The 23986-nt window shown below is 41.3% G+C and overlaps 1 protein-coding gene across 4 annotated transcripts in view; it reads left to right on the top strand.

Moving 5' to 3' along the window:
* The first annotated feature begins 2478 nt into the window (after window positions 1–2478).
* OS9 (OS9 endoplasmic reticulum lectin) overlaps window positions 2479–23986 on the top strand; it is a 33466-nt gene continuing 11958 nt past the window's right edge. For all 4 annotated transcript variants that reach the window (XM_077757590.1, XM_077757593.1, XM_077757592.1 and 1 more), the window contains exons 1-5: window positions 2479–2666; window positions 3081–3257; window positions 4355–4418; window positions 4549–4625; window positions 4812–4910. In XM_077757590.1, the coding sequence (XP_077613716.1) occupies window positions 2505–2666; window positions 3081–3257; window positions 4355–4418; window positions 4549–4625; window positions 4812–4910 (579 nt within the window). In that variant the 5' untranslated portion in view covers window positions 2479–2504. The remainder of the gene's footprint in view (window positions 2667–3080; window positions 3258–4354; window positions 4419–4548; window positions 4626–4811; window positions 4911–23986) is intronic.

Below are 23986 nucleotides of genomic sequence, written 5' to 3' on the forward strand. Positions count from 1 at the left end.
ATTTCTCTCCCCCCTTCCCCTGCTCATATACTCTTTCTCTCAAAATAAATAAATGAACATTAAAAAAAAAAAGAATGAAAACACACCAAAATAATAACATACACATTGGGAGGTCAATGATTAAAATTAAATTGTTTCAGATTTCTACTGCTTTTCTTTTCTATTCTTTCAAAAATTTTTAAAAATGTTTTATTTATTTTTGAGAGAGACAGAGACAGCATGAGCAGGGGAGGGGCAGAGAGAGAGGGAGGCACAGAATCTGAAGCAGGTTCCAGGCTCTGAGCTGTCAGCACAGAGCCCGACACGGGGCTCGAACCCACAAACCGTGAGATCATGACCTGAGCCGAAGTCGGATGCTTAACCGACTGAGCCACCCAGGCACCCCAAGTCTCTTATGTTTTGTCCTCCCTCTCTGTTTTTATATATTTTTTGCTTCTTCTCTTCCCTTATGTTCATCTGTTTCGTATCTTAAATTCCTCATATGCGTGAAGTCATATGATATTTATCTTTCTCTGAATAATTTTCCTTAGCATAATACCCTCCAGTTCCATCCACATAGTTGCAAATGATAAGATTTCATTCTTTTTGATTGCCAAGTAATACTCCATTGTGTGTGTGTGTGTGTGTATGTATGTGTGTGTGTGTATACCACATCTTCTTTATCCATTCATCTGTCGATGGACATTTGGACTCTTTCCATACTTTGGCTATTGTTGATAGCGCAGCTATAAATATTGGGGTGCATGGCCCCTTCAAAATAGCACACCTGTTTCCCTTGGGTAAATACCTAGTACTGCAATTGCTGGGTCGTAGGGTAGTTCTGTACCTCCATACTGATTTCCAGAGTGGCTGCACTAGTTTGCATTCCCAGCAGCAGTGCAAAATAGATCCTCTTTCTCCACATCCTCGCCAACATCTGTTGTTGCCTGAGTTGTTGATGTTAGCCATTCTGACAGGTGTGAGGTGGTATCTCATTGTGGTTTTCATTTGTATTTCCCTGGTGATGAGTGATGTTGAGGATTTTTTCATGTGTCTGTTCACCATCTGGATGTCTTCTTTGGAGAAGAGTCTATTCATGTCTCTTGCTCATTTTTTCACTGGATTATTTGGTTTTTGGGTGTTGAGTTTAATAAGTTCTTTATAGATTTTGGATACTAACCCTTTATCTGATATGTCCCTTGCAAATATCTTCTCCCATTCTGTCAATTGTCTTTTAGTTTTTTTTTTTTAATTTCAAAGTAGTTGTTTATTAACTGACCTGATTACAAAAATAATCATGGTAGATACCTTAGTTCATTCTTCTAATAAGCATATTGACCTGATCTTCCCTGTTGCCAGCATCCCCACCTTCTACAAAATGGGTGGTCTTCTTCTTCATTCCCCCTCGTGGAGAAGATAACTTGAAGGGCCATAAAAACTTGTTTGCTTCTTTGAAACGTTTTCCAACCAGTGTAGATCTCATGAATCAGGTCCTCCATGCAGATGATGCCGTATTTACCAAGAGATCGAGCAATCAATGTGTTATCTGTCAGGGTAATTCTCTTCTTGTTGATTTTGCCATAACCCCGCTTGTAGATCAATTCATTCACGGACTTCAGGTTTGGGAGCTGTCTTTTAGTTTTACTGATTGTTTCTTTCGCTGTACAGAAACTTTTTATTTCGATGAGGTCCCAGTAGTTCATTTTTGCTTTTGTTTCCCTTGCCTCTGGAGATGTATTGAGTAAGAGTAAGAAGTTGCTGTGGCTGAGGTCAGAGAGGTTTTTGCCTGCTTTCTCCTCTAGGATTTTGATAGCGGCCTGTCTTACTTTAGGTCTTTCATCCATTTTGAGTTTATTTTTATGTATGGTATAAGAAAGTGGTCCAGGCTCATTTTTCTGCATGTCGCGGTCCAGTTTTCCTAGCACCATTTGCCGAAGAGACTGTATTTATTCCATTGGATAGTCTTTCCTGCCCTATCAAAGGATAGTTGGCCATACGTTTGTGGGTCTATTTCTGGGTTCTCTATTCTGTTCCATTGATCTGAGCGTCCTTTTTTGTGCCATATAATAATTGTTTTGCAACAAGTATTAACTAACTTTTAGAGGCATGCACCCACCCACCGGCCTCAATCGTCTATCTGGTGGGGGCAGATACAATGCAAGAAACAACTAAAAAAAAAAATGAGAAAGCATGACAGGTGGAAGAAGAAAGATTGCTTCAAAGGGCCACAGCTTTAGCTCTCACTTCTCTGGAACCCAGAGCGAGCGCGAGGGGGTGGGAGGGGTGCCTCATCTCGTGGATGATTGGTTGGCTTCTCTGACCAATCATGAGCAGTGAGTGGTTTTGCTTATCATTGAGATCCACCTCCCCGAGGGTTTTGGAGCCACGTTTACAAATGGAAATAGGGTAAGTAAGAGGGACAGAACACTCAGCCAATGAGACCTTGCAGCGTTCTTGGGCGGGGGTGAGGCTGCTGCCAGGTTTAGGGCGGAAGGAGCTGCTCCGGGTAAGAAGGTGAACGAAAGATGGCGGCGGAAACGCTGCTGTCCAGTGTGTTGAGGCTGCTGCTTCTGGGGCTCCTGTTACCCGCAACTCTGACCGGCGGTGTCGGAAGCTTGAATCTAGAGGAACTGAGTGAGATGCGTTATGGGATCGAGATCCTGCCGTTGCCGGTCATGGGAGGGCAGGTGTGGAGGCGTGGAGGGGCGAGGATCTGGGGCAAGGGGAAGGAGGGAAAGCTAGAGGAGTAAGGGCGGCTGTGGAGTCTGCATGGGGCACCTAAGAGGAATCGGGAAGAGTAGCTAGGGGTTTTACGACGACTCCTAAGGACCGTAGACTAAGACCCATTCCCCTGGGGCTAGGGACTGGGAGGGGTGGGGCTTCCTGCTGTCAGCTTCAGTTCCTGATCGAAGCACCCAGACTCCGCCCGGTAGAGAAGTGGGAGCGCTCGCTCCCCTCACCCGCCAAACACAGCTGGAGGACTTGTGGCTCATTCTGACTTGACTGGGCTCTTCCCCAGGCTCCAAAGAGGGATCTCCTTGTTCTCTCTGATCCCAGCCTCTCTTTGCCTCCCTGCCCCCCGACCCTTCCTTCTTTCCCAGAGCCAAGCTTCGGACGTGGTGATTGTCTCCTCTAAGTACAAACAGCGCTATGAATGTCGCCTGCCAGCTGGAGCTATTCACTTCCAGCGTGAAAGGGAGGAGGAGGCACCTGCTTACCGAGGGCCCGGGATCCCTGAGCTCTTGAGCCCAATGAGAGATGCTCCTTGCTTGTTGAAGGTGAAAGGGGCTGGGAAGAATGGAATGAGGGCTTGGGAACTAGCTATCTATCTGGGAACCAGAGTGCCCATGAATGGGGAGGGATTGAGAGGACCTATGAGGGTTAAGAAGGCCACTGGAGGAGTAGACATATGTACAGAAGCAAAGAATCCTGCAACCACAGATGACATCTTGCTGAGTGTAGAGGAGGCTTAGGGTAGAGGACCTCAGAGTAATGGTTAAGCCAAGATTGAGGTGCCTGAAGAGGGTCAGTGTAGGGTAGGAGGGGCATTCTCCTAGAGAAGCCTTCCTGGTAAAGTCACCCCCGCCCCTGTCACTCCCTGCCGGTGTCCTATTTTATTTTCATCATGGCATTTTTGCTGATCTGAAATCATCTTATTTAACTGAATCATCAGTTTACTTATTTATTTTTTTCAGTCTGAGTCCCAGCACTGGAATGTGAGTCCATGATGTCAGAGAATTTATCTTGTTCACAGAGGCTAGAATAGCACAAGGATGTTGTAGAAGTTCAATTAATATTTGAATAGTCTATATTTCCCTGGTCTGAATATTTCAAGGATACCATGATTTCTTATCTTTATGGAAGGCAAAGAAGGAGTTTTAAAAAAGGAAGAGTGGAGGGGCGCCTGGGTGGCTTAGTCGGTTAAGCGTCCGACTTTCGCTTGGGTCATGATCTCGCGGTTCGTGGGTTCAAGCCCCGCGTCGGGCTCTGTGCTGACTGCCAGCTCAGAGCCTGGAGCCTATTTCGGAGTCTGTGTCTCCCTCTCTCTCTCTGACCCTCCCCTGCTCACGCTGTCTCTCTCTCCTAGAAATAAATAAAAATATTTAAAAAAAAAATAAAAAATAAAATAAAAAAGGAAGAGTGGAGAGACCACAGGTGGAAAACATACTTTTGAGGCGTTTCTCCCAGTCACAGAAGGAAAGTAGCCCTTCTTCCTCACTGAGAATCTGGAGAATTGAGTATGGAAGCAGAGGGGATGAGATGTAGATGAGAGGTTATGTGTCTTGTAGCTGGGAGAGATTCAGGTTCCAAGCAGAGACATCTGCACTCTATCCCCTTGATTGTTCATTTATTATTTTTATTTTTTTATTGTCAGACCAAGGACTGGTGGACGTATGAATTCTGTTATGGACGCCACATCCAGCAGTACCACATGGAAGGTGACTCACGCCTACATTTCCCCTAAGCCCTCAGCAACACTTCATGGAAGGTGACCTGCCTCCCCAGTCCCCTTCCCTTTTAGTCCTCCTACAAGAGAGTAACGGTGCTTCACTGTGGTTTCTCTTGTAGATTCAGAGATCAAAGGTGAAGTCCTCTATCTCGGCTACTACCAATCGGCCTTCGACTGGGATGATGAGACAGCCAAGGTGGCAGGAGTTTGGGGTTGGGAGAGAAAGGGGTCCTGGCTGTAGACTAAGAGCCCTGATGAGAAGGGGAGGGTCAGGCTTAGCTGACACGTTGCTTGGGGCTTGGTGGCCGTTAGGACAAAGTGCCATTCTTCCTCTTTGCTGTCTTTCTTCTGCCCCCACCCTCCCTCTTGATGCCCTCCGCAGGCCTCCAAGCAGCATCGTCTGAAACGCTACCACAGCCAGACCTATGGCAACGGGTCCAAGTGCGACCTCAATGGGAGGCCACGGGAGGCCGAGGTTCGGGTGAGTCTCAAGAGAGCGAAGTTGACACTCCTTCAGTGCCATTCGGACAGTGCTGAAGAGGGCAGGGTTGCGTATTATGCTCAGGAAGGTCTCTTCCAGACCCCAGACTCTTAGGTTTCAGAGTCCTATTTTCAGCTGGTAGCTGGATGCCACTGCCTGCATAGTCCCAGGCACCTCGAGTCAACCGTTCCCAACCCCTCCCCTCTGAGCACCTAGCCACACGTATTCTTTTTTCCTTGTTTCTTCTTCTGAGCATCATTACTGACTCTTCCTTCTCCTTCACTTTGTCTTCCTTTCTTCATTTAACGACTCATCAGTGAGGCTGAACAGGTGTAGGCATTGCTCTGGGCTACAGCAGTGGGCGAGCACGCAGCCCCTGCCCTCAGGGGATGTACAGTCTAGACAGGAAGACATGTGAATAAAGAATCACAGAAATGGGTCTGTGACTACAAACTGAGTAACGGTGTGAAGGAAAGGAATCTAGTTCTGTCAGAGTAAATGACAAAGCCTATTCGTTCTATTTCTAGATTTTGCTGACCACTCTCTTCTTTCCTATGCTCAGTGCCTTCCTCTCTCACCCGCCTCATTGCCAACAGCCTCTTTCCAGGTGTTCCTGATCTAGTGGCCCCCAACTGAATTCAGGCAAGCAGGCAGATACATGGTGGGAAAGGTTCTTCAGGTGGTTCTAACGTGTATTCGCAAACATAAACACCTGTAGAGACAAGACTCACACACCCAATGACACAAGAATGATCTTTCTGTAACACAGATTTGCATATGCAGTTGTGCACTGGNTGCCAGTGCCTGTGGTGTAGCATTCCTACCATGGCCAAATTTGTGCTGTCACTGCGATGTCAGCCATCTTGCAACATTCCTGAAAATTTCCCGGTTGACTCTTGTGAACCGGTGTGCACTGACCTCAACATGCCACTACGGAAAGTGTCACTTCTCCGTCCCGTCCTGGAAAACCTTCAGTGATCCTGCCTTGCACAAAGGCTAAGATCCAAATACCTCACCACCGACTTCGGTGCCTGGGGAGGTGATGGGAAGCCCTCGGGTTCTGGATATACTTTGAAGCTGGACCCACCAAGACTTGTTGATGGATTGGACGTGGGCTGGAGTCAAGTATGACTCGGGGGGTTTTTAGCTCAAGCGACTGCACCAATGTAGCTGTCATTTACCAGAATGGGAAGGGACGGGTTTGGAGGGGAAGCTAGGCTGCTGTTAGACATACGAAAGTCAGAATGACTGTAGACCTCCAGTGGTGATGTCCAGTTGGTCATTGGCTCTGGGATTCTGGAGTTCAGGGGTGAGGTCTGGGCTGGAGAAACACACACTCATTGTGTTTCTGCCCCACTGGTCTTCTTTCTGTTCTTTCTTTGAATCAGTGGGTCTCCTTGTTGCCTCTGCTGCAAGCCGTCTTCCTCCAGATCTCTGAGCGGTTGGCTCCACCTGTCATTCACGTTATAAGCGTTATATATCCCTGTGACACCTCCACGGGTTAGCCCTACTGTTGGCACACAGAACACACGCAGCCTTCTGCTGCCATCCTGGTAAACAGCTACAGTGTCTTATATTCTTCTAAAGCATGTGCCATTTCCCGAAATTATCTTATTTGTTTTAACTTAATGTCTCTGTCTACCCCAACTAGAATAAGTTCCGGGAAGGCAGGGACAATGTCTTATTTTCTTTCTTCTTCTTCTTTTTCTTTTCTTCTTCTTGTTTTTGTTTGCCTTATTTTCTGCTGTATCCTTGGTGCCTGAAAGAGTGCCTGGCACCAAGTAAGTGCCCAGAAATTATTTGTTGAATGAATGGAATGAATGAAAAGTCAGCTCAAATGTCATCTATTTTATGTGAACTTTCTTGGCTAAGCCAGAAGGTTGGTTAGGTTTCTTCAGCGTTTCACATCCACATATCCATGTCCACATATATCCATGGCTTAGTCTATCTGGGCTGCTAGGACAAGATACCACAGGCTGAATGGCTTCTAAACAGAAATTTTTTCCTTACACTTCTGGAGCCTGGAAGTCAGAGATCAGAGTGCTAGTGTGGCCCAGGTTATAGACTTCTTGTTTATCCTCACGTGGTGGAAGGGGCTAGGGAGCTCTGGGAGCCTCTTTTAAATTTTTTTAAATGTTTTATTTATTTCTTTTTTCTTTTTTTTTTTTTTAATTTTTTATTTCTAGGAGAGAGAGAGAGACAGCGTGAGCAGGGGAGGGTCAGAGAGAGAGGGAGTCACAGACTCTGAAATATGCTCCAGGCTCCAAGCTGGCAGTCAGCACAGAGCCCGATGCGGGGCTCGAACCCACGAACCGCGAGATCATGACCTAAGCGAAAGTCGGACGCTTAACCGACTAAGGCACCCAGGCACCCCATGTTTTATTTATTTCTGAGAGAGAGAAACAGCATGAGCAGGGGAGGGTCAGAGAGAGGGGGAGATATAGAATCTGAAGCATGGGGAACCTCTTTTATAATCCCATTCACAAAGGTTCCCTCCTAAAACCCTCACTTCCTAATATCATCACGTTGGGCATAGGATTTCAACATAAGACCTTTATAGGGACACAGGCATTCAGACCATAGCAACCCACAAGCATCTACACACACATATAATCGGTTATAGCACTTACTTTATTATATTCTAACTATTTTTGTTATTTGCGGCTTGAGTAAGGCCAAGAACTGGGGGCAAAGACTGCATTTTCCTCTTATCTATTGAACATATGCCCTGCACCAAGCCCTGTAATAGAAACTAGGGATGAAGTGGTGACTGAGAGACCTAGTCCTGCTCTCAGGAGAAAAACATTAAATAAACAGCCAGAGCAAGCAGGATAAAGTCTGACAGGTGAACTACATATCATGGGCGGGGGGTAGGGGGATGGACACAATAAAAGCCAACTCTAGCTGAAGGGAGGCTTCCTGGAGAATGTGACTTTGGAACTGACAGTTGAAGGATAAGGAGCTAGTCCAGCAGCTGTAGAGGAGAGGGAAGAGGGCATTCCAGGCGGAAGGTTCAGTAAGTGCCATGGGCCTGGAGACAAGGGGCTGTTGATAGCTATTTGCAGTGACTGGAGAGAATTGTGGGAAGGGAGTGTGGGAGGTGAGGCCAGGCATCGTTAGGGGACAGTGTGCAGGTCATGAAGCTCTGTAGCTGTGTTGAGTTTGGACAGTCTGAGAAATAAGGGAGAAGCCAATGAAATATTTTAAGGAGGGTGATGACATATTCAGTTTGGGTTTTGAAAGCTCACTCTGGCTGGAGTGTAGCAAATGATGGGGAGGCCAGTTAGAAAGTGGCCGCAGTGATCCGGGTGAGAAAAGAAAGTGGCCCAGGGATGAAGAAATGTGACTCTGGAGGGAGATTTAGAGGACAGAATCAATAGAGTAAGGTTCGTAGGTTTCTGGATGGAGCCTGGATAGATGGTGGTTCTTGTTATTAAGTTAGGTATAGTAGAAAGAATAGGTTTGGTGAAGGAAAATGATTTTGGTGGTTTCAGGCCACCAAATCCAAGTAGAGATTTCTGAGGAGGCTGATGGATCTGTGGGTTTGGAGCTCAGGAGAGAGATCTGAATTGAACCCAGAGGGCTGGGAATCATCAACATCTTGGCTACAATTGGAGTCAAGGTCTGGGTAAAATCCCCCCCAAAGAAACAGTATGTAGTGGAAAAGGTGAAACAGAATGTTGAGGAAGCCATCATTGAAAGCATGGGCAGAAAGCGGCTTTGCCAAGAAGGGTCCAGAAAGGAGACTACAGTGACCTATTTCAAGAAGGGGCTGACCCAGGGCATCTGTTGCATTTGAACCTTCAGAGAAGAGGAGGATTAAAAACTGCTTGTAGGTGGTTATGGGAAATATTAATAAAAGAAAAGCATGCACAAGGAATAGGAATTCAGGCAGTAGGCATGGGAACCAGATAAAAATTTCTAAGTCCTCTAGTCCCAGTCTCCCCTGACCAGTCCTTTGGTTGGACTTAATGACAGAGGTCATTGGTGATCTTTGCTACAGCACAGTTTCAGTTGGGTGGTGAAGAGGAGGTGAAGAAACCTTGGAAGAAGTCTGGATAAGAAGGGGAGGGAAATGGCGAGCACTACTAGTTGGAGGGGTTATGGGGTTGGGGAGGGTGGTACTTTGTTGTTGTTTCGTGTTTTATTATTTTTTTTATTAAAAAAATTTTTTTACTGTTTATGCATTTTTGAGAGAGAGAGAGAGAGAGAGAGAGACAGCACACAAGCAGGGGAGGGGCAGAGAGAGGAAAACATAGAATTGGAAGCAGGCTCCAGGCTCTGAGCTGTCAGCACAAAGCCCAACGCAGGGTCGAACCCATGAACCATGAGATCATGACCCGAGCTGAAGTCGGTCGCACAACTGCCTGAGCCACCCAGGCGCCCCATGTTGTTTCGTGTTTGAAAATGGGAGCGAGTGTAAATGCTGTTGGGTGGACCTGATAGAAAAGGAGAGATTGAATTACAGAAGAAGGGGAAGAGAATGGGCAGGGCTGGGATACGGAACACGGGAGAACAGTCACCCTGAGGAGGGGAGATCTAGGGTTGTAACTGGGAATGAAGGGTGGTATATTTGGTGGGGAGTCTGGAGGTATTAGTAGCAGAAAGTTGAAGTTCCTGTCTGGCTATTTGCCATTTTTTGGTTTTTATATATTTTTAAAAAATTACTTAGAGAGAAAGAGCACACGTCAGTGAAGGAGGGGCAGACAGAGGGAGAGAGAGAGACTCCCAAGCAGGTTCCTCACTGTCAGCTCCAAGCCTGACGCGGGACTGGAACCCACGAACTGTGAGATTATGACCTGAGCTGAAATTAAAAGCCCAACACTCATTTCTTGGGGCACCTGGGTGGCTCAGTTGGTTAAGCTTCCGGCTTCGGCTCAGGTCATGATCTCGCAGTTCGTGGGTTCAAGCCCCGCCTGGGGCTCTGTGCTGACAGCAAGCTCAGAGCTTGGAGCCTGTCTTCAGATTCTGTGTCTCCCTCTCTCTCTGACCCTCCCCTGTTCACGCTGTCTCTCTCTCTGACAGAAAAAAAAAAAAAAAAAAAAAAAAGAGCCCAACGCTCAACTGACTGAGCCAGCCAGGCACCCCACATATTTTAGTTCTTAGATCCTGGTGGACCACCCAAGTTTGTTGCCTTCATGATTGAGTAAACCACACTCCCCCGCCCCCTGCCTCCTGGGCAAGCATAGTGAAGTCCTACCTTCCCAATGCCTCCTGGGTAGGAGCAGTGTCATGGTGTTTGGTAAAAGTGCAGTTTCCATAGGGTTTGGGAATGGTTAGCCACCTGGAGTTAAACAAATTTGGATCCCTATCTCAATTCTTATATTAAGTGAGATTTCACAGAGATCTAAGATTTTTTACTTTTTAATTTCTAATTGTGAAACATTCCAGACTTATAAAAATAATGTCCTAGAGACCCATAAATCCACTGCCAAGTGAAACAGCTGTTAACATTTTGCCATATTTGCATCAGAAAGGAATAAAATGTTAATGATATAGTTAAAGCCCACCCTCTCATTTCTTCTCTCCCCTCCTCTCCAGAAACAACCCCAACCATCTTCATGCTTGCTTTGTACTTTTATTAGTCACACACATATCATAGACAACATATATTGTTTTCTGTTTTAAAATTATACATTAGTGATATCAACTTGCTCTTCCACTAATCATTGTTTGCCATTCTGTGGCATGACATGGAGATCTAGTTCAATGATTTTAATGGCTGTGTGTTTCATTGTTTACTTACTATTCCTCTGCTGAGGAAAAGCTGGATTTCCACTCTAATGCTTTTATACACAGTGCTACGATGTAGGTCTCATTGTGAATGTGCCAGAGTTTCTTTGAGGGAAATACCCAGAAGCATATTTTATTGGTGATTTTGGTGCATTGCCCATTTTTTTCTTTTCCTTTTTAATGTTTGTTTATTTTGAGGGAGAGAGTCAGAGAGAGAGAATGAGAATGAATGAATGAATGAATGAATGAATGAATGAATATCTAGCAGGCTCTCCACTGTCAGCATGGAGCCTGATGCAGGGCTTGATCCCATGAACCATGAGATCATGACCTGAGACAAAATCAAAAGCTGGACATTCAATCACCTGAGCCATCCAGGTGCCTCTCAATGTCTTTTTTCTTTTTTCTGGTGGTGCTCAATCTCACAACTGTGAGTTCATGACCTGAGCAGAGATCAAGGGTTGGACACTTGGGGGACGCCTGGGTGGCTCAGTCAGTTAAGCATCCAACTTCGGCTCAGGTCATGATCTCACGGTTCGTGAGTTCGAGCCCCCTGTCGGGCTTTGTGCTGACCGCTAGCTCAGAGCCTGGAGCCTGCTTCAGATTCTGTATCTCCTTCTCTCTCTGACCCTCCCCTGCTCAAGCTGTCTCTCTCTCTCTCTTTCTCTCTCAGAAATAAATAAAAACATTAAAAAAAAAAAAGAGTTGGATACTTGGGGCATCTGGGTGGCTCAGTCGGTTAAGTGTCTGACCTCGGCTCAGGTCATGATCTCACAGTGCATGGGTTCAAGCCCTACATTAGGCTTTGTGCTGAGAACCAAGGGCCTGTAGCGTGCTTCAGATTCTGTGTCACCCTCTCTCTCTGCCCCCCCTCCAAATATAAGTAAACATTAAACATTTTTTAAAAAAGAGTTTGACTGAGACACCCAGGTGCTCCACCCTCTCCAGTACTTATTACTATTTTTTATAATAACCATCCTAATGGGTATGCAGTGGTATCTCACTGTGGTTTTTATTTTCATTTTCCTAATGACTAATGATATTGAGTATCTTTTCATGTACGTATTGTCCATTTGTATATGTTCTTTGGAGAAATGTCTGTTTAAATCCTTTACCCATTTTTTAATTGGGATTATTTGGTTTTTATTGTTGTTGAGTTGTGGGAGTTCTTTATATATTCTGGATATTAATCACTTATCAGATATATGATTTACAAATATATGTGTGTATGTATATGTATATATATATATATATACATACATACATATATATGATCTCCCATTCTATGGGTTGCTTTTTCACTCTCTCTCTCTTTTTTTTCAAATTTATTTTTGAGAAAGAGAGAGATAGAGCATGAGCAGGGGAGGGGCAGAGAGAGAGAGGGAGACACAGAATCTGAAGCAGGCTCCAGGCTCTGAGCTGTCAACACAGAGCCTGACGTGAGGCTCAAGCTCGTGAACCTGAGCCAAAGTCTGATGCTTAACCAACTGAGCCACCCAGGCACCCCTCTCTTTTTTTAAAGTAGGCTCCATGCCTAACGTGGTGCTTGAACTCATGACCCTGAGATCAAGAATCACATGCTATACCAACTGGACCAGCAAGGCACCCCCTGCTTTTTCACTTTCTAAGTAGTGTTTTTTGATGCATTAAAGTTTTTAATTCTGATAAAATCTAATTTACCTATTTTTTCTTTTATTGCCTGTGATTTTGGCCTCATACGTAAGAAATCATTGCCTATTCCAAGGTCATGATGATTTTTACCTATGTTTCCTTCTAAGAGTTTTATAGTTTTGAATTTATTTTTGTATACAAAGTAAGGTGAGGATCCAACTTCATTTGTTTGCATGAAATATCCAGTTTTTCTAGCAACATTTGTTGACAATACTATCCTTGTCCCTTTGGATGGTCTCAGTACCCTTGTTGAAAATCAAATGAGCAAATATATTAGGGTTTATTTCTGAGCTCTATTCTATTCCACTGGTCTGTATGTCTATCTTTATGCAAGTACTATACTGTTTTGATTACTGTTGTTTTGTAGTAAGTTTTGAAATTAGGAAGTGTTGAGTTCTCCAACTTTGTTCTTTTTCTTTTTAAGATTGTTCTGGGTATATGAGATTCCTTGAAATTCCATATGAATTATAAGATGGGTTTTTCTCTGACTATAAAAACAGCCATTGTTATTTTGACAGGGATTACAGTGAATATGTAGATCACTATGTAGAATACTACCATCTTCATACTACATTTCCCAATCCACGAACATGGGCTGTCTTTCTGTTTATTTGTGTCTTCTATAATTTCTGTAATTTGTAATTTTGTAGTTTTCCATGTGTAAGTCTTTCACCTCCTTGGATACATTTATCCTAGTTTATTTTTTGATGCTATTGTAAGTGAAAAAAATTTTTAAATCGCCTTTTTAGAGGCACCTGGGTAGCTCAGTTGGTTAAGTGTCAGACTCTTGATTTTGGCTCAGGTCATGATCTCACAATTGTGAGATTGAGTTCCACATCAGGCACTATGCCCATGGAGCCTGCTTGGAATTCTCCCTCTTTCTCTACCCCTCCCCCATGCATATGCTCGCTCTCTCGTTCTCTCTCTCAAAACAAATAAATATTTAAGAAATTGCCTTTTTGGCTTGTTTATTCCAAGTATACAGAAATACAACTGATATTTGCATGTTGATTTTTATATCCTGAAACTTTGCTGAATTCATTTATTACCTGTAATAGGGTTTTTGTGTGTGTGTCATGTGGGGGAGCGGGATTCTTTTGGATTTTCTGTGTGTAATATCAGGTCACTTGTGAAGGGAGATGATTTTACTTCTTCCTTTCCAATTTGGAGCCCTTTATTTCTTTTTCTTGCCTAATTGCTCTGGTTAGATCTTCTGGTACTATGTTAAATAGAAGTGACATAAAGTGGGTATCCTTACCTTGTTCCTATTACTCATGGAAAAGTTTTCAGTCTTTCACCATTAAGTATGCTATCAGCTCTGGGGTTTTCATATATGGCCTTTATCATGTTGACATTCTCTTCTATTCCTAGTTTATCAAGTGATTTTTATCAGGAAAGGGTATTGACTCTCAAATTCTTTGTTCACAATTGAGATGATCATGTGGCTTTTTTCTTCATTCATTTAATGTGGTGTATTTTAGTGTCCAGATTGATTTTTGTGTATTGAGCCATCTTTGCATTCCTGGAATAAATCTTATAGAAATCATGATGCATGATGCTCTCAGTATGCTTCTGAATTTGGTTTGCTAGTATTTTGTTGAGAAATTTTGCATTTGTATTCACAAGGGATCTTGTGATCTTGTGATCACAAGGGGTCTGTAGTTTTGTAATATCTTTGTCTGGGTTTGGTATCCGGGTAATGCTGGCCTCACAGAATGAGTTAGGAAGGCATTCTTTATATATTCCAGATTTAATTCCTGAATCTCCTCTACTCTATCTATAGCTTGCCTTTTTCTTTTGTTCATAGTATCTCAAATGTACTTTTAATTTAAAATTTTAAAAATTCCAATATGATTAAAAATTTCAATCTTTTTTCTTTATAGTTTGTACATTTTATGTCTTTTATTAAATCCTCTTCTATTCATTATATTTTTCAAATTATAGAAGTTTTCTTCTCATATGTTAGACTTTAATTTAAATTTTAATGTTTATTTATTATTGAGAGTCAGAGAAAGACAGAGCATGAGCAGGGGAGGGGCAGAAAGAGGGGGAGATCCAGAATCTGAAGTAGGCTCCAGGCTCTGAGCTGTCAGCACAGAGCCCGACAGGGGGATCGAACTCACAAATCGTGAGGTTGTGACCTGAGCCAAAGTCGGATGCTTAACCAACTGAGCCACCCAGGCGCCCCTAGGCTTTAATTTAATAAACAATTTAATATGTCATGTGTAAGCTCAGAACCTACCTATAGCTACTTTTCATCTGAATAACTGGCTATCCCTGCATCATTTATTGAGCAGCCCACTACTATTGATTTGTAGTGCCACATCAGGCATTTATCAAGTTGCCATATATATGTGCATGTTCTTTTTGGCTTCTCTTTTGTTTCAATTGTCTCTCTATTCCTGTCCCAAGACCACATTGTTTTACATACTATAGCTTTTTAGAAGTCATGGTATCTGATAATATGCATTTTTCTTTGTTCTTCAAAACTGTCTAAGCTATTATTGGATAAGTTCTGTGAAAAAAAAAACCTCTTTTGGGGATTTTAATGAGAATTACATTTGAATTTTATATTAATTTGTAGAGAATTGATAGTTTATGATGTTGACTTTTCATTCACAATGAACCTACTATTTACTTCTATTTACTTATTGCCTTGTACCAAACTAAGATTTTAATTTTCTCTGTGAAAGCTCTTATATGTCTCATTTGAGGTTAATCTAGATACATTGTAGCTTTTTATTTGTGACTTGGGTGTGTAAGTAGATGTTTCTAGTCTACAGGTACCTTATGGTTTTTGATGCTATTGTAAATGGCATCTTTTATTTGTTTGTTTACCTACTTATTGTTTAATTTACATCCAAGTTAGCATATGGTGCAACAATGATTTCAGGAGTAGATTCTTTAATGCCCCTTACCCATTTAGCCCATCCCCCCTCCCACAACCCCTCCAGCAACCCTCTGTTTGTTCTCCATATTTAAGAGTCTTTTATATTTTGTTCCCCTCTCTGTTTTTATATTCTTTTTGCTTCCCTTCTCTTATGTTCATCTGTTTTGTATCTTAAATTCCTCATATGAGTGAAGTCATATGATATTTGTCTTTCTCTGATTGACTAACTTTGCTTAGCATAATACTGTCCAGTTCCATCCATGTAGTTGCAAATGGCAAGATTTCATTTTTTTTTAAATTGCTGAGTAATACTCCATTGTATACATATACCACATCTTCTTTATCCATTCATCTGTCCATGGACATTTGGGCTCTTTCCATACTTTGGCTATTGTTGTTAGTGCTGCTACAAACATTGGGGTGCATGTGCTCCTTCGAAACAGCACACCTGTATCCCTTGGATAAATACCTAGTAGTGCAATTGCTGGCTTGTAGGGTAGTTCTAGTTTTAATTTTTTGAGGAATCTCCATACTGTTTTCCAGAGTGGCTGCACCAGATTGCATTCCCACCAGCAGTGCAGAAGAGATCCTCTTTCTCTGCATCCTCGCCAACATCTGTTGTTGCCTGAGTTGTTCATTTCAGCCATTCTGATGGGTGTGAGATGGTATCTCATTGTGGTTCTGATTTGTATTTCTCTGATGATGAGTGATGTTGAGTACCTTTGCATGTTTCTGTTAGCCATTTGATGTTTTCTTTGGAGAAGTGTCTATTAATGTCTTTTGTCCATTTCTTCACTGGATTATTTGTTTTTGGGTGTTGAGGTTGATAAATTCTTTACAGATTTTGGATACTAATCCTTTATCTGATAGGTCATTTGCAAATATCTTCTCCCATTCCGTTGGTTGCCTTTAGATTTGCTGATTGTTTCCGTCACTGCGCAGAAGGTTTTTATTTTGATGAGGTCCGAGTAGTTCATGATTGCTTTTGTTTCCCTTGCCTCCAGAGACGTGTTGAATATGAAGTTGCTGCGGCTGAGGTCAAAGAGGTTTTTGCCTGCTTTCTGCTTGAGGATTTTGATGGCTTCCTGTCTTACATTTAGGTCTTCCAGCTGTAAATGGCATCTTTTAAAAGTTACATTATAATAGCTTGCAGGTTCTCATGGATTTTCTATGTGAATAATTATGTCATCTGCACATCGACACACTCTGATTTCCTCCTTTCTAACCCTTATATATGTCATTTTCCTTAATACCTGCAGTGCAATTCAAGGGGTGATGGTGGGCATCTTTGGCTTGATGTTAAAGGGAGTACTACTGAGGTTAACTATGAACATGCTATTTTCCTGCAGGCTTTTTGTAGATGCCTTTTATCAGATGAATGAAGATCCATTTTATTCCTAGTTTGTGTAATATTTTCATCACGGGTGGGTGTGAAATTTTAACCCATGTTTTTGTATATCTATTGAGATGGTCATATGAGTTTTCATCTTTATTTGAATTCAACTAATTCATTTTCTAAGTTTTTTTACCCTTGCATTTCTGGAATAATCCATGGTCATTAAAGTTTTCTTTTTGCCTTTTTAAAAAAATTTTACTTGTTTATTTTTTAAAAGTAGGCTTCACTCCCAGTGCTTAGGCCAGTGTGGGGCTTGAACTCATGATCCTGGATTCAAGACCTGAGCTGAGATCAAGAGTCAGATGCTCTGCCTACTGAGCTAGCCGGGCACCCCTTGAAATATTCTTAATATAGTGATATATTTAGTTCCCTAATATTTTAATTGATTTTACAGCTATTTTCATAAGTGAGTTGGTTTATAATTTTCTTATTTTTTTAAAAATTTTAAATGATTATTTATTTTTCAGAGTGCAAGCAGGCAGGGGCAGAGAGGGAAACACAAGATCCGAAGCAGGTTCCAGGCTCTGAGCTGTGAGCACAGATGCCAACATGGGGCTCGAACTCACTAACCACAAGATCATGACCTGAGCTGAAGTCAGTCACTTAACCGACTGAGTCACCCAAGCGTCCTGAGATTTTTTTTTTTTTTTTTTTTTTTAAGTAAACTCTACCTTCAACGTGGGGCTCAAACTCAGCTCCAAGAGACACATGCTCTACTGACAAAGCCAGCCAGGTTCCCTGACTCAGAGATTTTTTTTTTTTTTTTTTGCTGCACATACAAACATTTATCTTTGAGCTCTTTCCAAATACATACATAAATAATTTCCTTTTCTTTCCTCCCTTCCCCCTTCTTCCTTTCCTTCCTTCCTCCTATCTTCCCTTCCTCCCTCCCTTCTTTCCTTGTTTTTTTATTTTTATTTTTGTTTGTCTATCTTTTTACTGAGGTATACTTGACATATAACATTATATTATTTTCAGGCGCACAATATGTTTCAATATTTGTATATATTACAAAATTATCACCACAATAAGTCTAGTTAACATCTGTCAACATATAGTTAAAATTTTTTTCCCCTTGTGATGAGAACTTATAGAATCTACTCTCTTGGCAACCATGTAATATGGTATTGTTAACTGCAATCACCATGTTATACATCCTCATGACTTCTTTTATAACTGTAAGTGTGTATTTTTGACCCCCTGCCCCCTCTGCCCATCCCCCTATTGTTCTTTTTTATAGTTGCTATTCTTTTATACACTGTGCTATCATTTGGCTAAACAGTTCCCTATTGATGGACATTTAGGTTGTTTTAACTCTTATTAACACAAAAGTACTACCGTGAATAATCTTGTACCCACAGAGAATATGTAGGTTATATTCCTAGAAGTAGATTGGTGGAATTTTTATATGTACTGCCAAGTTACCCTACTTAGGTAAATTACTCTCCCTCCAGCAATGTAGGAGAGTGCCAGTTCCCCTGCAGCTATGCCAACCCAATGTATTTTTAAACTTTCAGATTTGGGCCAATCCTAGACAGGCCTCAGATAAACAGTGATTTTTTTTTTTTAAATTTATTTCTAGGAGAGAGAGAGAGAGAGACAGCGTGAGCAGGGGAGGGTCAGAGAGAGAGAGGGAGTCACAGACTGAAACAGGCTCCAGGCTCTGAGCTGGCAGTCAGCACAGAGCCCGACGTGGGGCTCAAACCCACGAACCGCGAGATCATGACCTAAGCGAAAGTCGGACGCTTAACCGACTAAGCCACCCAGGCGCCCCAACAGTGATTTCTTAGTATAGTTTTAACTTGCATTTGTGTTGGGAAAAGGTATGTAATCTTAATCATATTTAAGAGGCATTTCCTTCAGCCTTTACTCTTTTCTTTCAACCATCTGAATTCTTTGGTTATTTCCCTAATCGATTGTTGATCTTTTTCTTCTAAACTTATAAGAACTCTTTGTATAATAGATTATCCCGTTGCCCGGAATAGGAATTGTGGGATGCTTCACGGACTCTCCTTTCCTGATCATGCATGGGTAAAGCTGTCCATTTAACTCCATGCGTGTTGCATCCTTCAAGTTTTGATATCCAGCATTTCCATTTTCATTGTTATTTGTGCTCTGCTTGAGGACTTATTTTAGATTTACGCTTATTATATTTCTAAACAAATGTGTTTTATTTTTGTTATTTTTTAAGTTTATTTATTTATATATTTACTTACTTATTTAGAGAGCAAGTGGGGGAGGGGCAGAGAGAGAGAATCCCAAGCAGGCTCCACGCTGTCAGTTCAACCCAGAGCCCAAGATGCGTGGCTCAATCCGAAACCATGAGATCATCACCTGAACCATAATCAAGAGTCAATCGTTCAACATACTGATCCACCCAGGCGCCCATAGTTTTGTTTTTACATGATGGCTATTGAGTTCTAATTTTAAGCCATTGCATCAGTGATTTGTTTTGCTGATCAAGACTTTCTCTAGGGTGAACTTGAAACAATGTTGTGGGTGTGCTTGATAGCATGTGTTTTCTCTATTTATTTGAAGACTCTAATTGAATGAGTCAAGTTATCTACTTTTTTTTTTTTTTTGGTCTAGGTGGCCAGTTATTATTGAAAGGGGTGTATTAAAATTTTCTCTGTAATGGTGGATTTGGCAATTTTGTTAATTTTCCCTTCATCTATTTTGAGGCTGTGTTAGAGAAATGTCAATTTAGAGTTGTGATGTCTTCGTGGTAAATTATTCCTCTTATATTCCTCTTGTAGCTTAATGTTCTGGCCATCTTTTTTTCTAATCACATAAAAAAATACTCTGAAATATATACCATAATACATAAAATGGTATAAAACATGCGTGTATTATATAAGGAATAAGAAAGGAAACACCCATCTAATCACCTTAGGTTACAGAAGGATGCAGATAGTACCTTAAAAATGCCTCTGTGCCTCCACACCCTACATCCCCCTCTCTCCCTGTACCACAGAGCTAACAGCTGTCCTTACCTGATGAGAATGATTCCTGTGCTTTTCTCTAGAGTTTTGCCATCTGTGCATGTACCTCATTTAATTCAGCCTTTTTCTGAACTTTATACAAATGGCGTCATATTGTATGAAAGCATGCAGAGTGCATACAAGGAAATCTGGGATCTGTTTCTTTTGCCCAGTACTGCGTGTGTGAGATTCATCCCTGTCCGTGGTGGTGGCTGCATGTACTTACTCACATGCCTGTGTCGTATTCCTTCGTGTAGTTCTTCATCCCCTGTTCATCCATGTTACCTTTTGTGGATGTTTGCGTTGTTTCTAGTTTTCTGCTAATATGGAAAACTGCTGCTCTATGCAACATTCTTTTAAGTACCTCTTAATATAAAGTGCAAGACTTTCTTGAAGAAGTTTGCCCGGGTGTACCATTGTTGGGTCATAGGATATGGAAGGCAGCTCCTGTTCTACCTTATCTGGCACTGCAGAATATTTTCCAAAGTGTTCCCATTTCTCTTCTTGCAATATGACTTCCCAACATTCCATATCCTGGACAATATATGTCACCAGACTTCCAAATGTTTCTTGATTTTATTGCATGTATAATGGTATCTCATTATGAATTTAATTTGCTTTTTACTGATTCCCAAGAACTGATCATTTTTTCAAGTATTAATTTAATATGAAACTTATTTAAACTAATATGCTTAATTGATATCCTAATATTAAGCCAAACTTTCATTTGAAATTAAACCATGTATTGATTTTTAATGTTAAACCAATTTTGCATTCCTGAAATGAACCACTTTCATCATATGTATTATCCTTGACTATCCTTTCTAGATCCAGCTGGATTCAGTTTGCTAGTTTTTAAAGGACTCTTGTGGGGCGCCTGGGTGGCTTAGTCGGTTAAGCGTCCGACTTTCGCTTAGGTCATGATCTCGCGGTTCGTGGGTTCGAGCCCCACGTCGGGCTCTGTGCTGACTGCCAGCTCAGAGCCTGGAGCCTGTTTCAGAGTCTGTGTCTCCCTCTCTCTCTTACCCTCCCCTGCTCACGCTGTCTTTCTCTCTCCTAGAAATAAATAAAAAACATTAAAAAAAAAAATAAAAAAAAAATAAATAAATAAAGGACTCTTGCATATATCTCTTGAGAGATACTGACCTGTAGTTTTTCCTTCTAGTACTGTCATTATCATGTTTTGGTAACACGGTTATGCTCCCCTCAAAAAGTGAGTTCAGAATGTTTTCACTTTTTTATACACTGAAGAATGTTTAAGATTACGATGTTTTACTCCTTGAGTGTTTGTTAGAATTCACCTATAAATCATGTTTGTCTATGTATTTGTTGTGGGAAGAGTTTCAACTTGATTTTCTTTGGTACTTTTTGGAATATTCAAAGTTTTCTATTGTTAGCAGGGTCAGTTTTAGTAAGTTGTATTTTTTAGGAATTTGTCTGTTTTATCTGATTTTTCATATTTATTGTCTTGAAGTGTTGATGATATCCTTGTATTATTTTTTTTAATCTCTGAGGCATCTGTGAGTAGTTTTTCTGTTCATTACTCAGGGAATTTTCGCCTCTTTGGTTATTGGTCAGTCTCACCAGAGTTTGGTCAGTTGTAACCCTCTTCCAGAGAACCAACCATTTTGGCTCTGTTGAGATTCTGTATTGTATTTGTTTTCTATTTTATTAATTTCCGCTCTTTATTTTCCTTCCTTCTGCTTTTTAAAAATTTTTTTTAGTTTTAACTTTTTAAAAATTTTATTTATTTGTGACAGAGCATGAGTTGGGGAAGGGGAGAGAGAGAGAGAGAGAGAGAGAGAGAGAGAATCCCAAGTAGGCTCCACGCTGTCAGTGCAGAGCCCAGTGAGGAGCTCAAGCTGACAATGAGATCATGACCTGAGCTGAAATCAAAAGTCAGATGCTTAACTGACTGAGCCACCCAGGCGCCACCCCCCATTTTTAAATGTTTATTTTCAAGAGAGCGAGCAAACGAGAATGAGTAGGGGTAGGGCAGAGTGGTAGAGGGGCAGAGAGAGAGGGAAACAGAGGATCCAAAGCAGGCAGAGAGCCTGATGAGAGGGTCAAACTCATGAACCATGAGATGATGACCTGAGCTGAATTCGGAAACTTAATCAACTGAGCCACCCAGGTGCCCGCTTCCTTCTGCTTTCTTGAGTTTATTTTACCTTTCTATTTTTAACTTCTTGAAATGAATGCTTACCTCCTTCATTTTCAGCTTTTCCTTTTTTAAATAAATGTTTCTTATAAATTTCCCTCCAAGTACGGCTTTAGGTATTTCTCACTAGTTTTTATGGCTGCTTTTATGGGTGGCTCAGTCAGTTGAGCGTCCGACTTTGGCTCAGGTCATGATCTCACGGTTTGTGGGTTTGAGCCCTGCATTGAGCTTTATGCTGACAGCTCAGAACCTGGAGCCTGTTTAGGATTCTGTGTCTCCCTCTCTGTTGTTCTGCTTACACACACACACACACACACACACACACACACACTCTCTCTCTCTCTCTCTCTCCAAAATAAATACTTTTTTAAAAATTAAAAAAATAAATTTCTTTATCTAAATTTCAAGTGGATAATGCTTTCTTATGGATTCACAACCCAGAAAATATAGAAAGGTGCACAATGAAATTCTCCCTCCCAAACTTCTCTCCCACCTGCTCTGTTCCCATGGTGGCTTCCCACCCACATGGGTCATCTTGTTCTTAGTGCTTTGTGGGTGCTTCCAGCCTCTCTCTGGGGTTCACAAGCAATTAGGACTGGAGAAGCTTATTTCTTGTTCTCTCTTTTTTTACACACAATATGTAGTATATTAAACGCACACATACTGCACCTTGTTTTTCTATATCTTGACAATAATTCTTAAAGATCTTTCAGTGGCCGTTCATCTAGAGCTTTATTCTTTGTTTTTACATCTGCATAATATTCCATTGTATGAATGTTGCATCATTTTGTTATCATAAATGGTCTGAGTAAATAGTTTTCCCTCCACTTTTTTGTTATTACAAAAGATTATTACATTATACTCATGTTCATGCATAAATATATCTTAAAAGTATAATTGCTGGGTACAGGTTTTATATATTTAAAATCGTCTTTGCAAAACTTTTCTTTTTTTCTTTTTCTTTTTTTTTTTTTTGCAAAACTTTTATTTTGGAAAGCTAAAAACATATAATATCAGAGATAATTGTACAGTGACTCCCCTGTGATCATCTAGTTTCAACAAATATGGTCAGTCTCATTTCATCTATTTTCTGCCCACCTCCCTCAACTAGTACCTCTGCTCCTAGACTACTTGGAAATAAATTATAGATATCATTTCATCAATAAATATTTCTGTATTTGTCCCTAAAAAAAGGTTAAAACTCTTTTAAAACCATAACTACACACCATATCACACTAAAGAATTAACAGTAATTCATTATTATCAAATATTCAGTATCTTCAGGGCGCCTGGGTGGCTCAGTTGGTTAAGTGTCCGACTTCAGCTCAGGCCATGATCTCACAGTTCATGGGTTCCAGCCCCACATCAGGCTGTGCTGAACACTTGCTCAGAGCCTGGAGCCTGCTTCGGATTCTGTGTTTCCTTCTCTCTCTTTCTCTCTCTGCCCCTCCCCCATTCATGCTCTGTCTCACTCTGTCTCTCAAAAATAAATAAATGTAAAAAAAAATTTTTTTTAAATATTCAGTATCTTCAAGTTTCCCTGATTATCGTATATATCTCATAATTACATAGACGATTAGGTGGTTGTACCATGTGAGTCCTTTAAGTTTGTTGAGACTTGTTGAATGTTCCAGAGTATGTCCAATTCTCTGAGTGTTTCTTTGTGCCTGAAAAGAACGTGCACCTATTGTTAGGTACAGTGTTTTCTGTATGTCTTTCAGGTCATGATTGTTGACCTTACTGTTCAAATCTTTTGTATCCTTACTGATTTGTCTTCTGATACAATTATAAATTATAGACTTGTAGATTTATCTGTTATTCCTTACTCTGCTTTCAATTTATTCATTATTATTCTATCAGTTGTTGCTTTGTGTACCTTGGGGCTATGTATTAATTTATTCAACAAATGTTTATTGAGGGCTTCTATGTGCCAGGCACTCTAGTAGTTGTTAGAGATATTTCAGTGAACAAAACTGATAAAAATTCCTGCTTTATTTGGAAGAGACAGATAATAAGAAAGATAAAGAATTACATACATTTTTTTTAACTTTAGAGAGAGAATGCAAGCAGGAGAGAGGGGCAGAGGGAGAGAGGAAGTCTTAAGCAGGCTCCACACTCAGCACAAATATCCCAAGGCGATATTTGATCCCATGACCCTGGGATCATGACCTGAGCCGAAATCAAGAGTCAGATGCTCAACCAACTGAGCCACCCAGGTGCCCCAAGAACTACTTACAATAAGTA

This window comes from Crocuta crocuta, unplaced genomic scaffold (genome assembly GCF_008692635.1).
Source record: "Crocuta crocuta isolate KB4526 unplaced genomic scaffold, BGI_CrCroc_1.0 scaffold549, whole genome shotgun sequence".
NCBI lineage: Eukaryota > Metazoa > Chordata > Mammalia > Carnivora > Hyaenidae > Crocuta > Crocuta crocuta.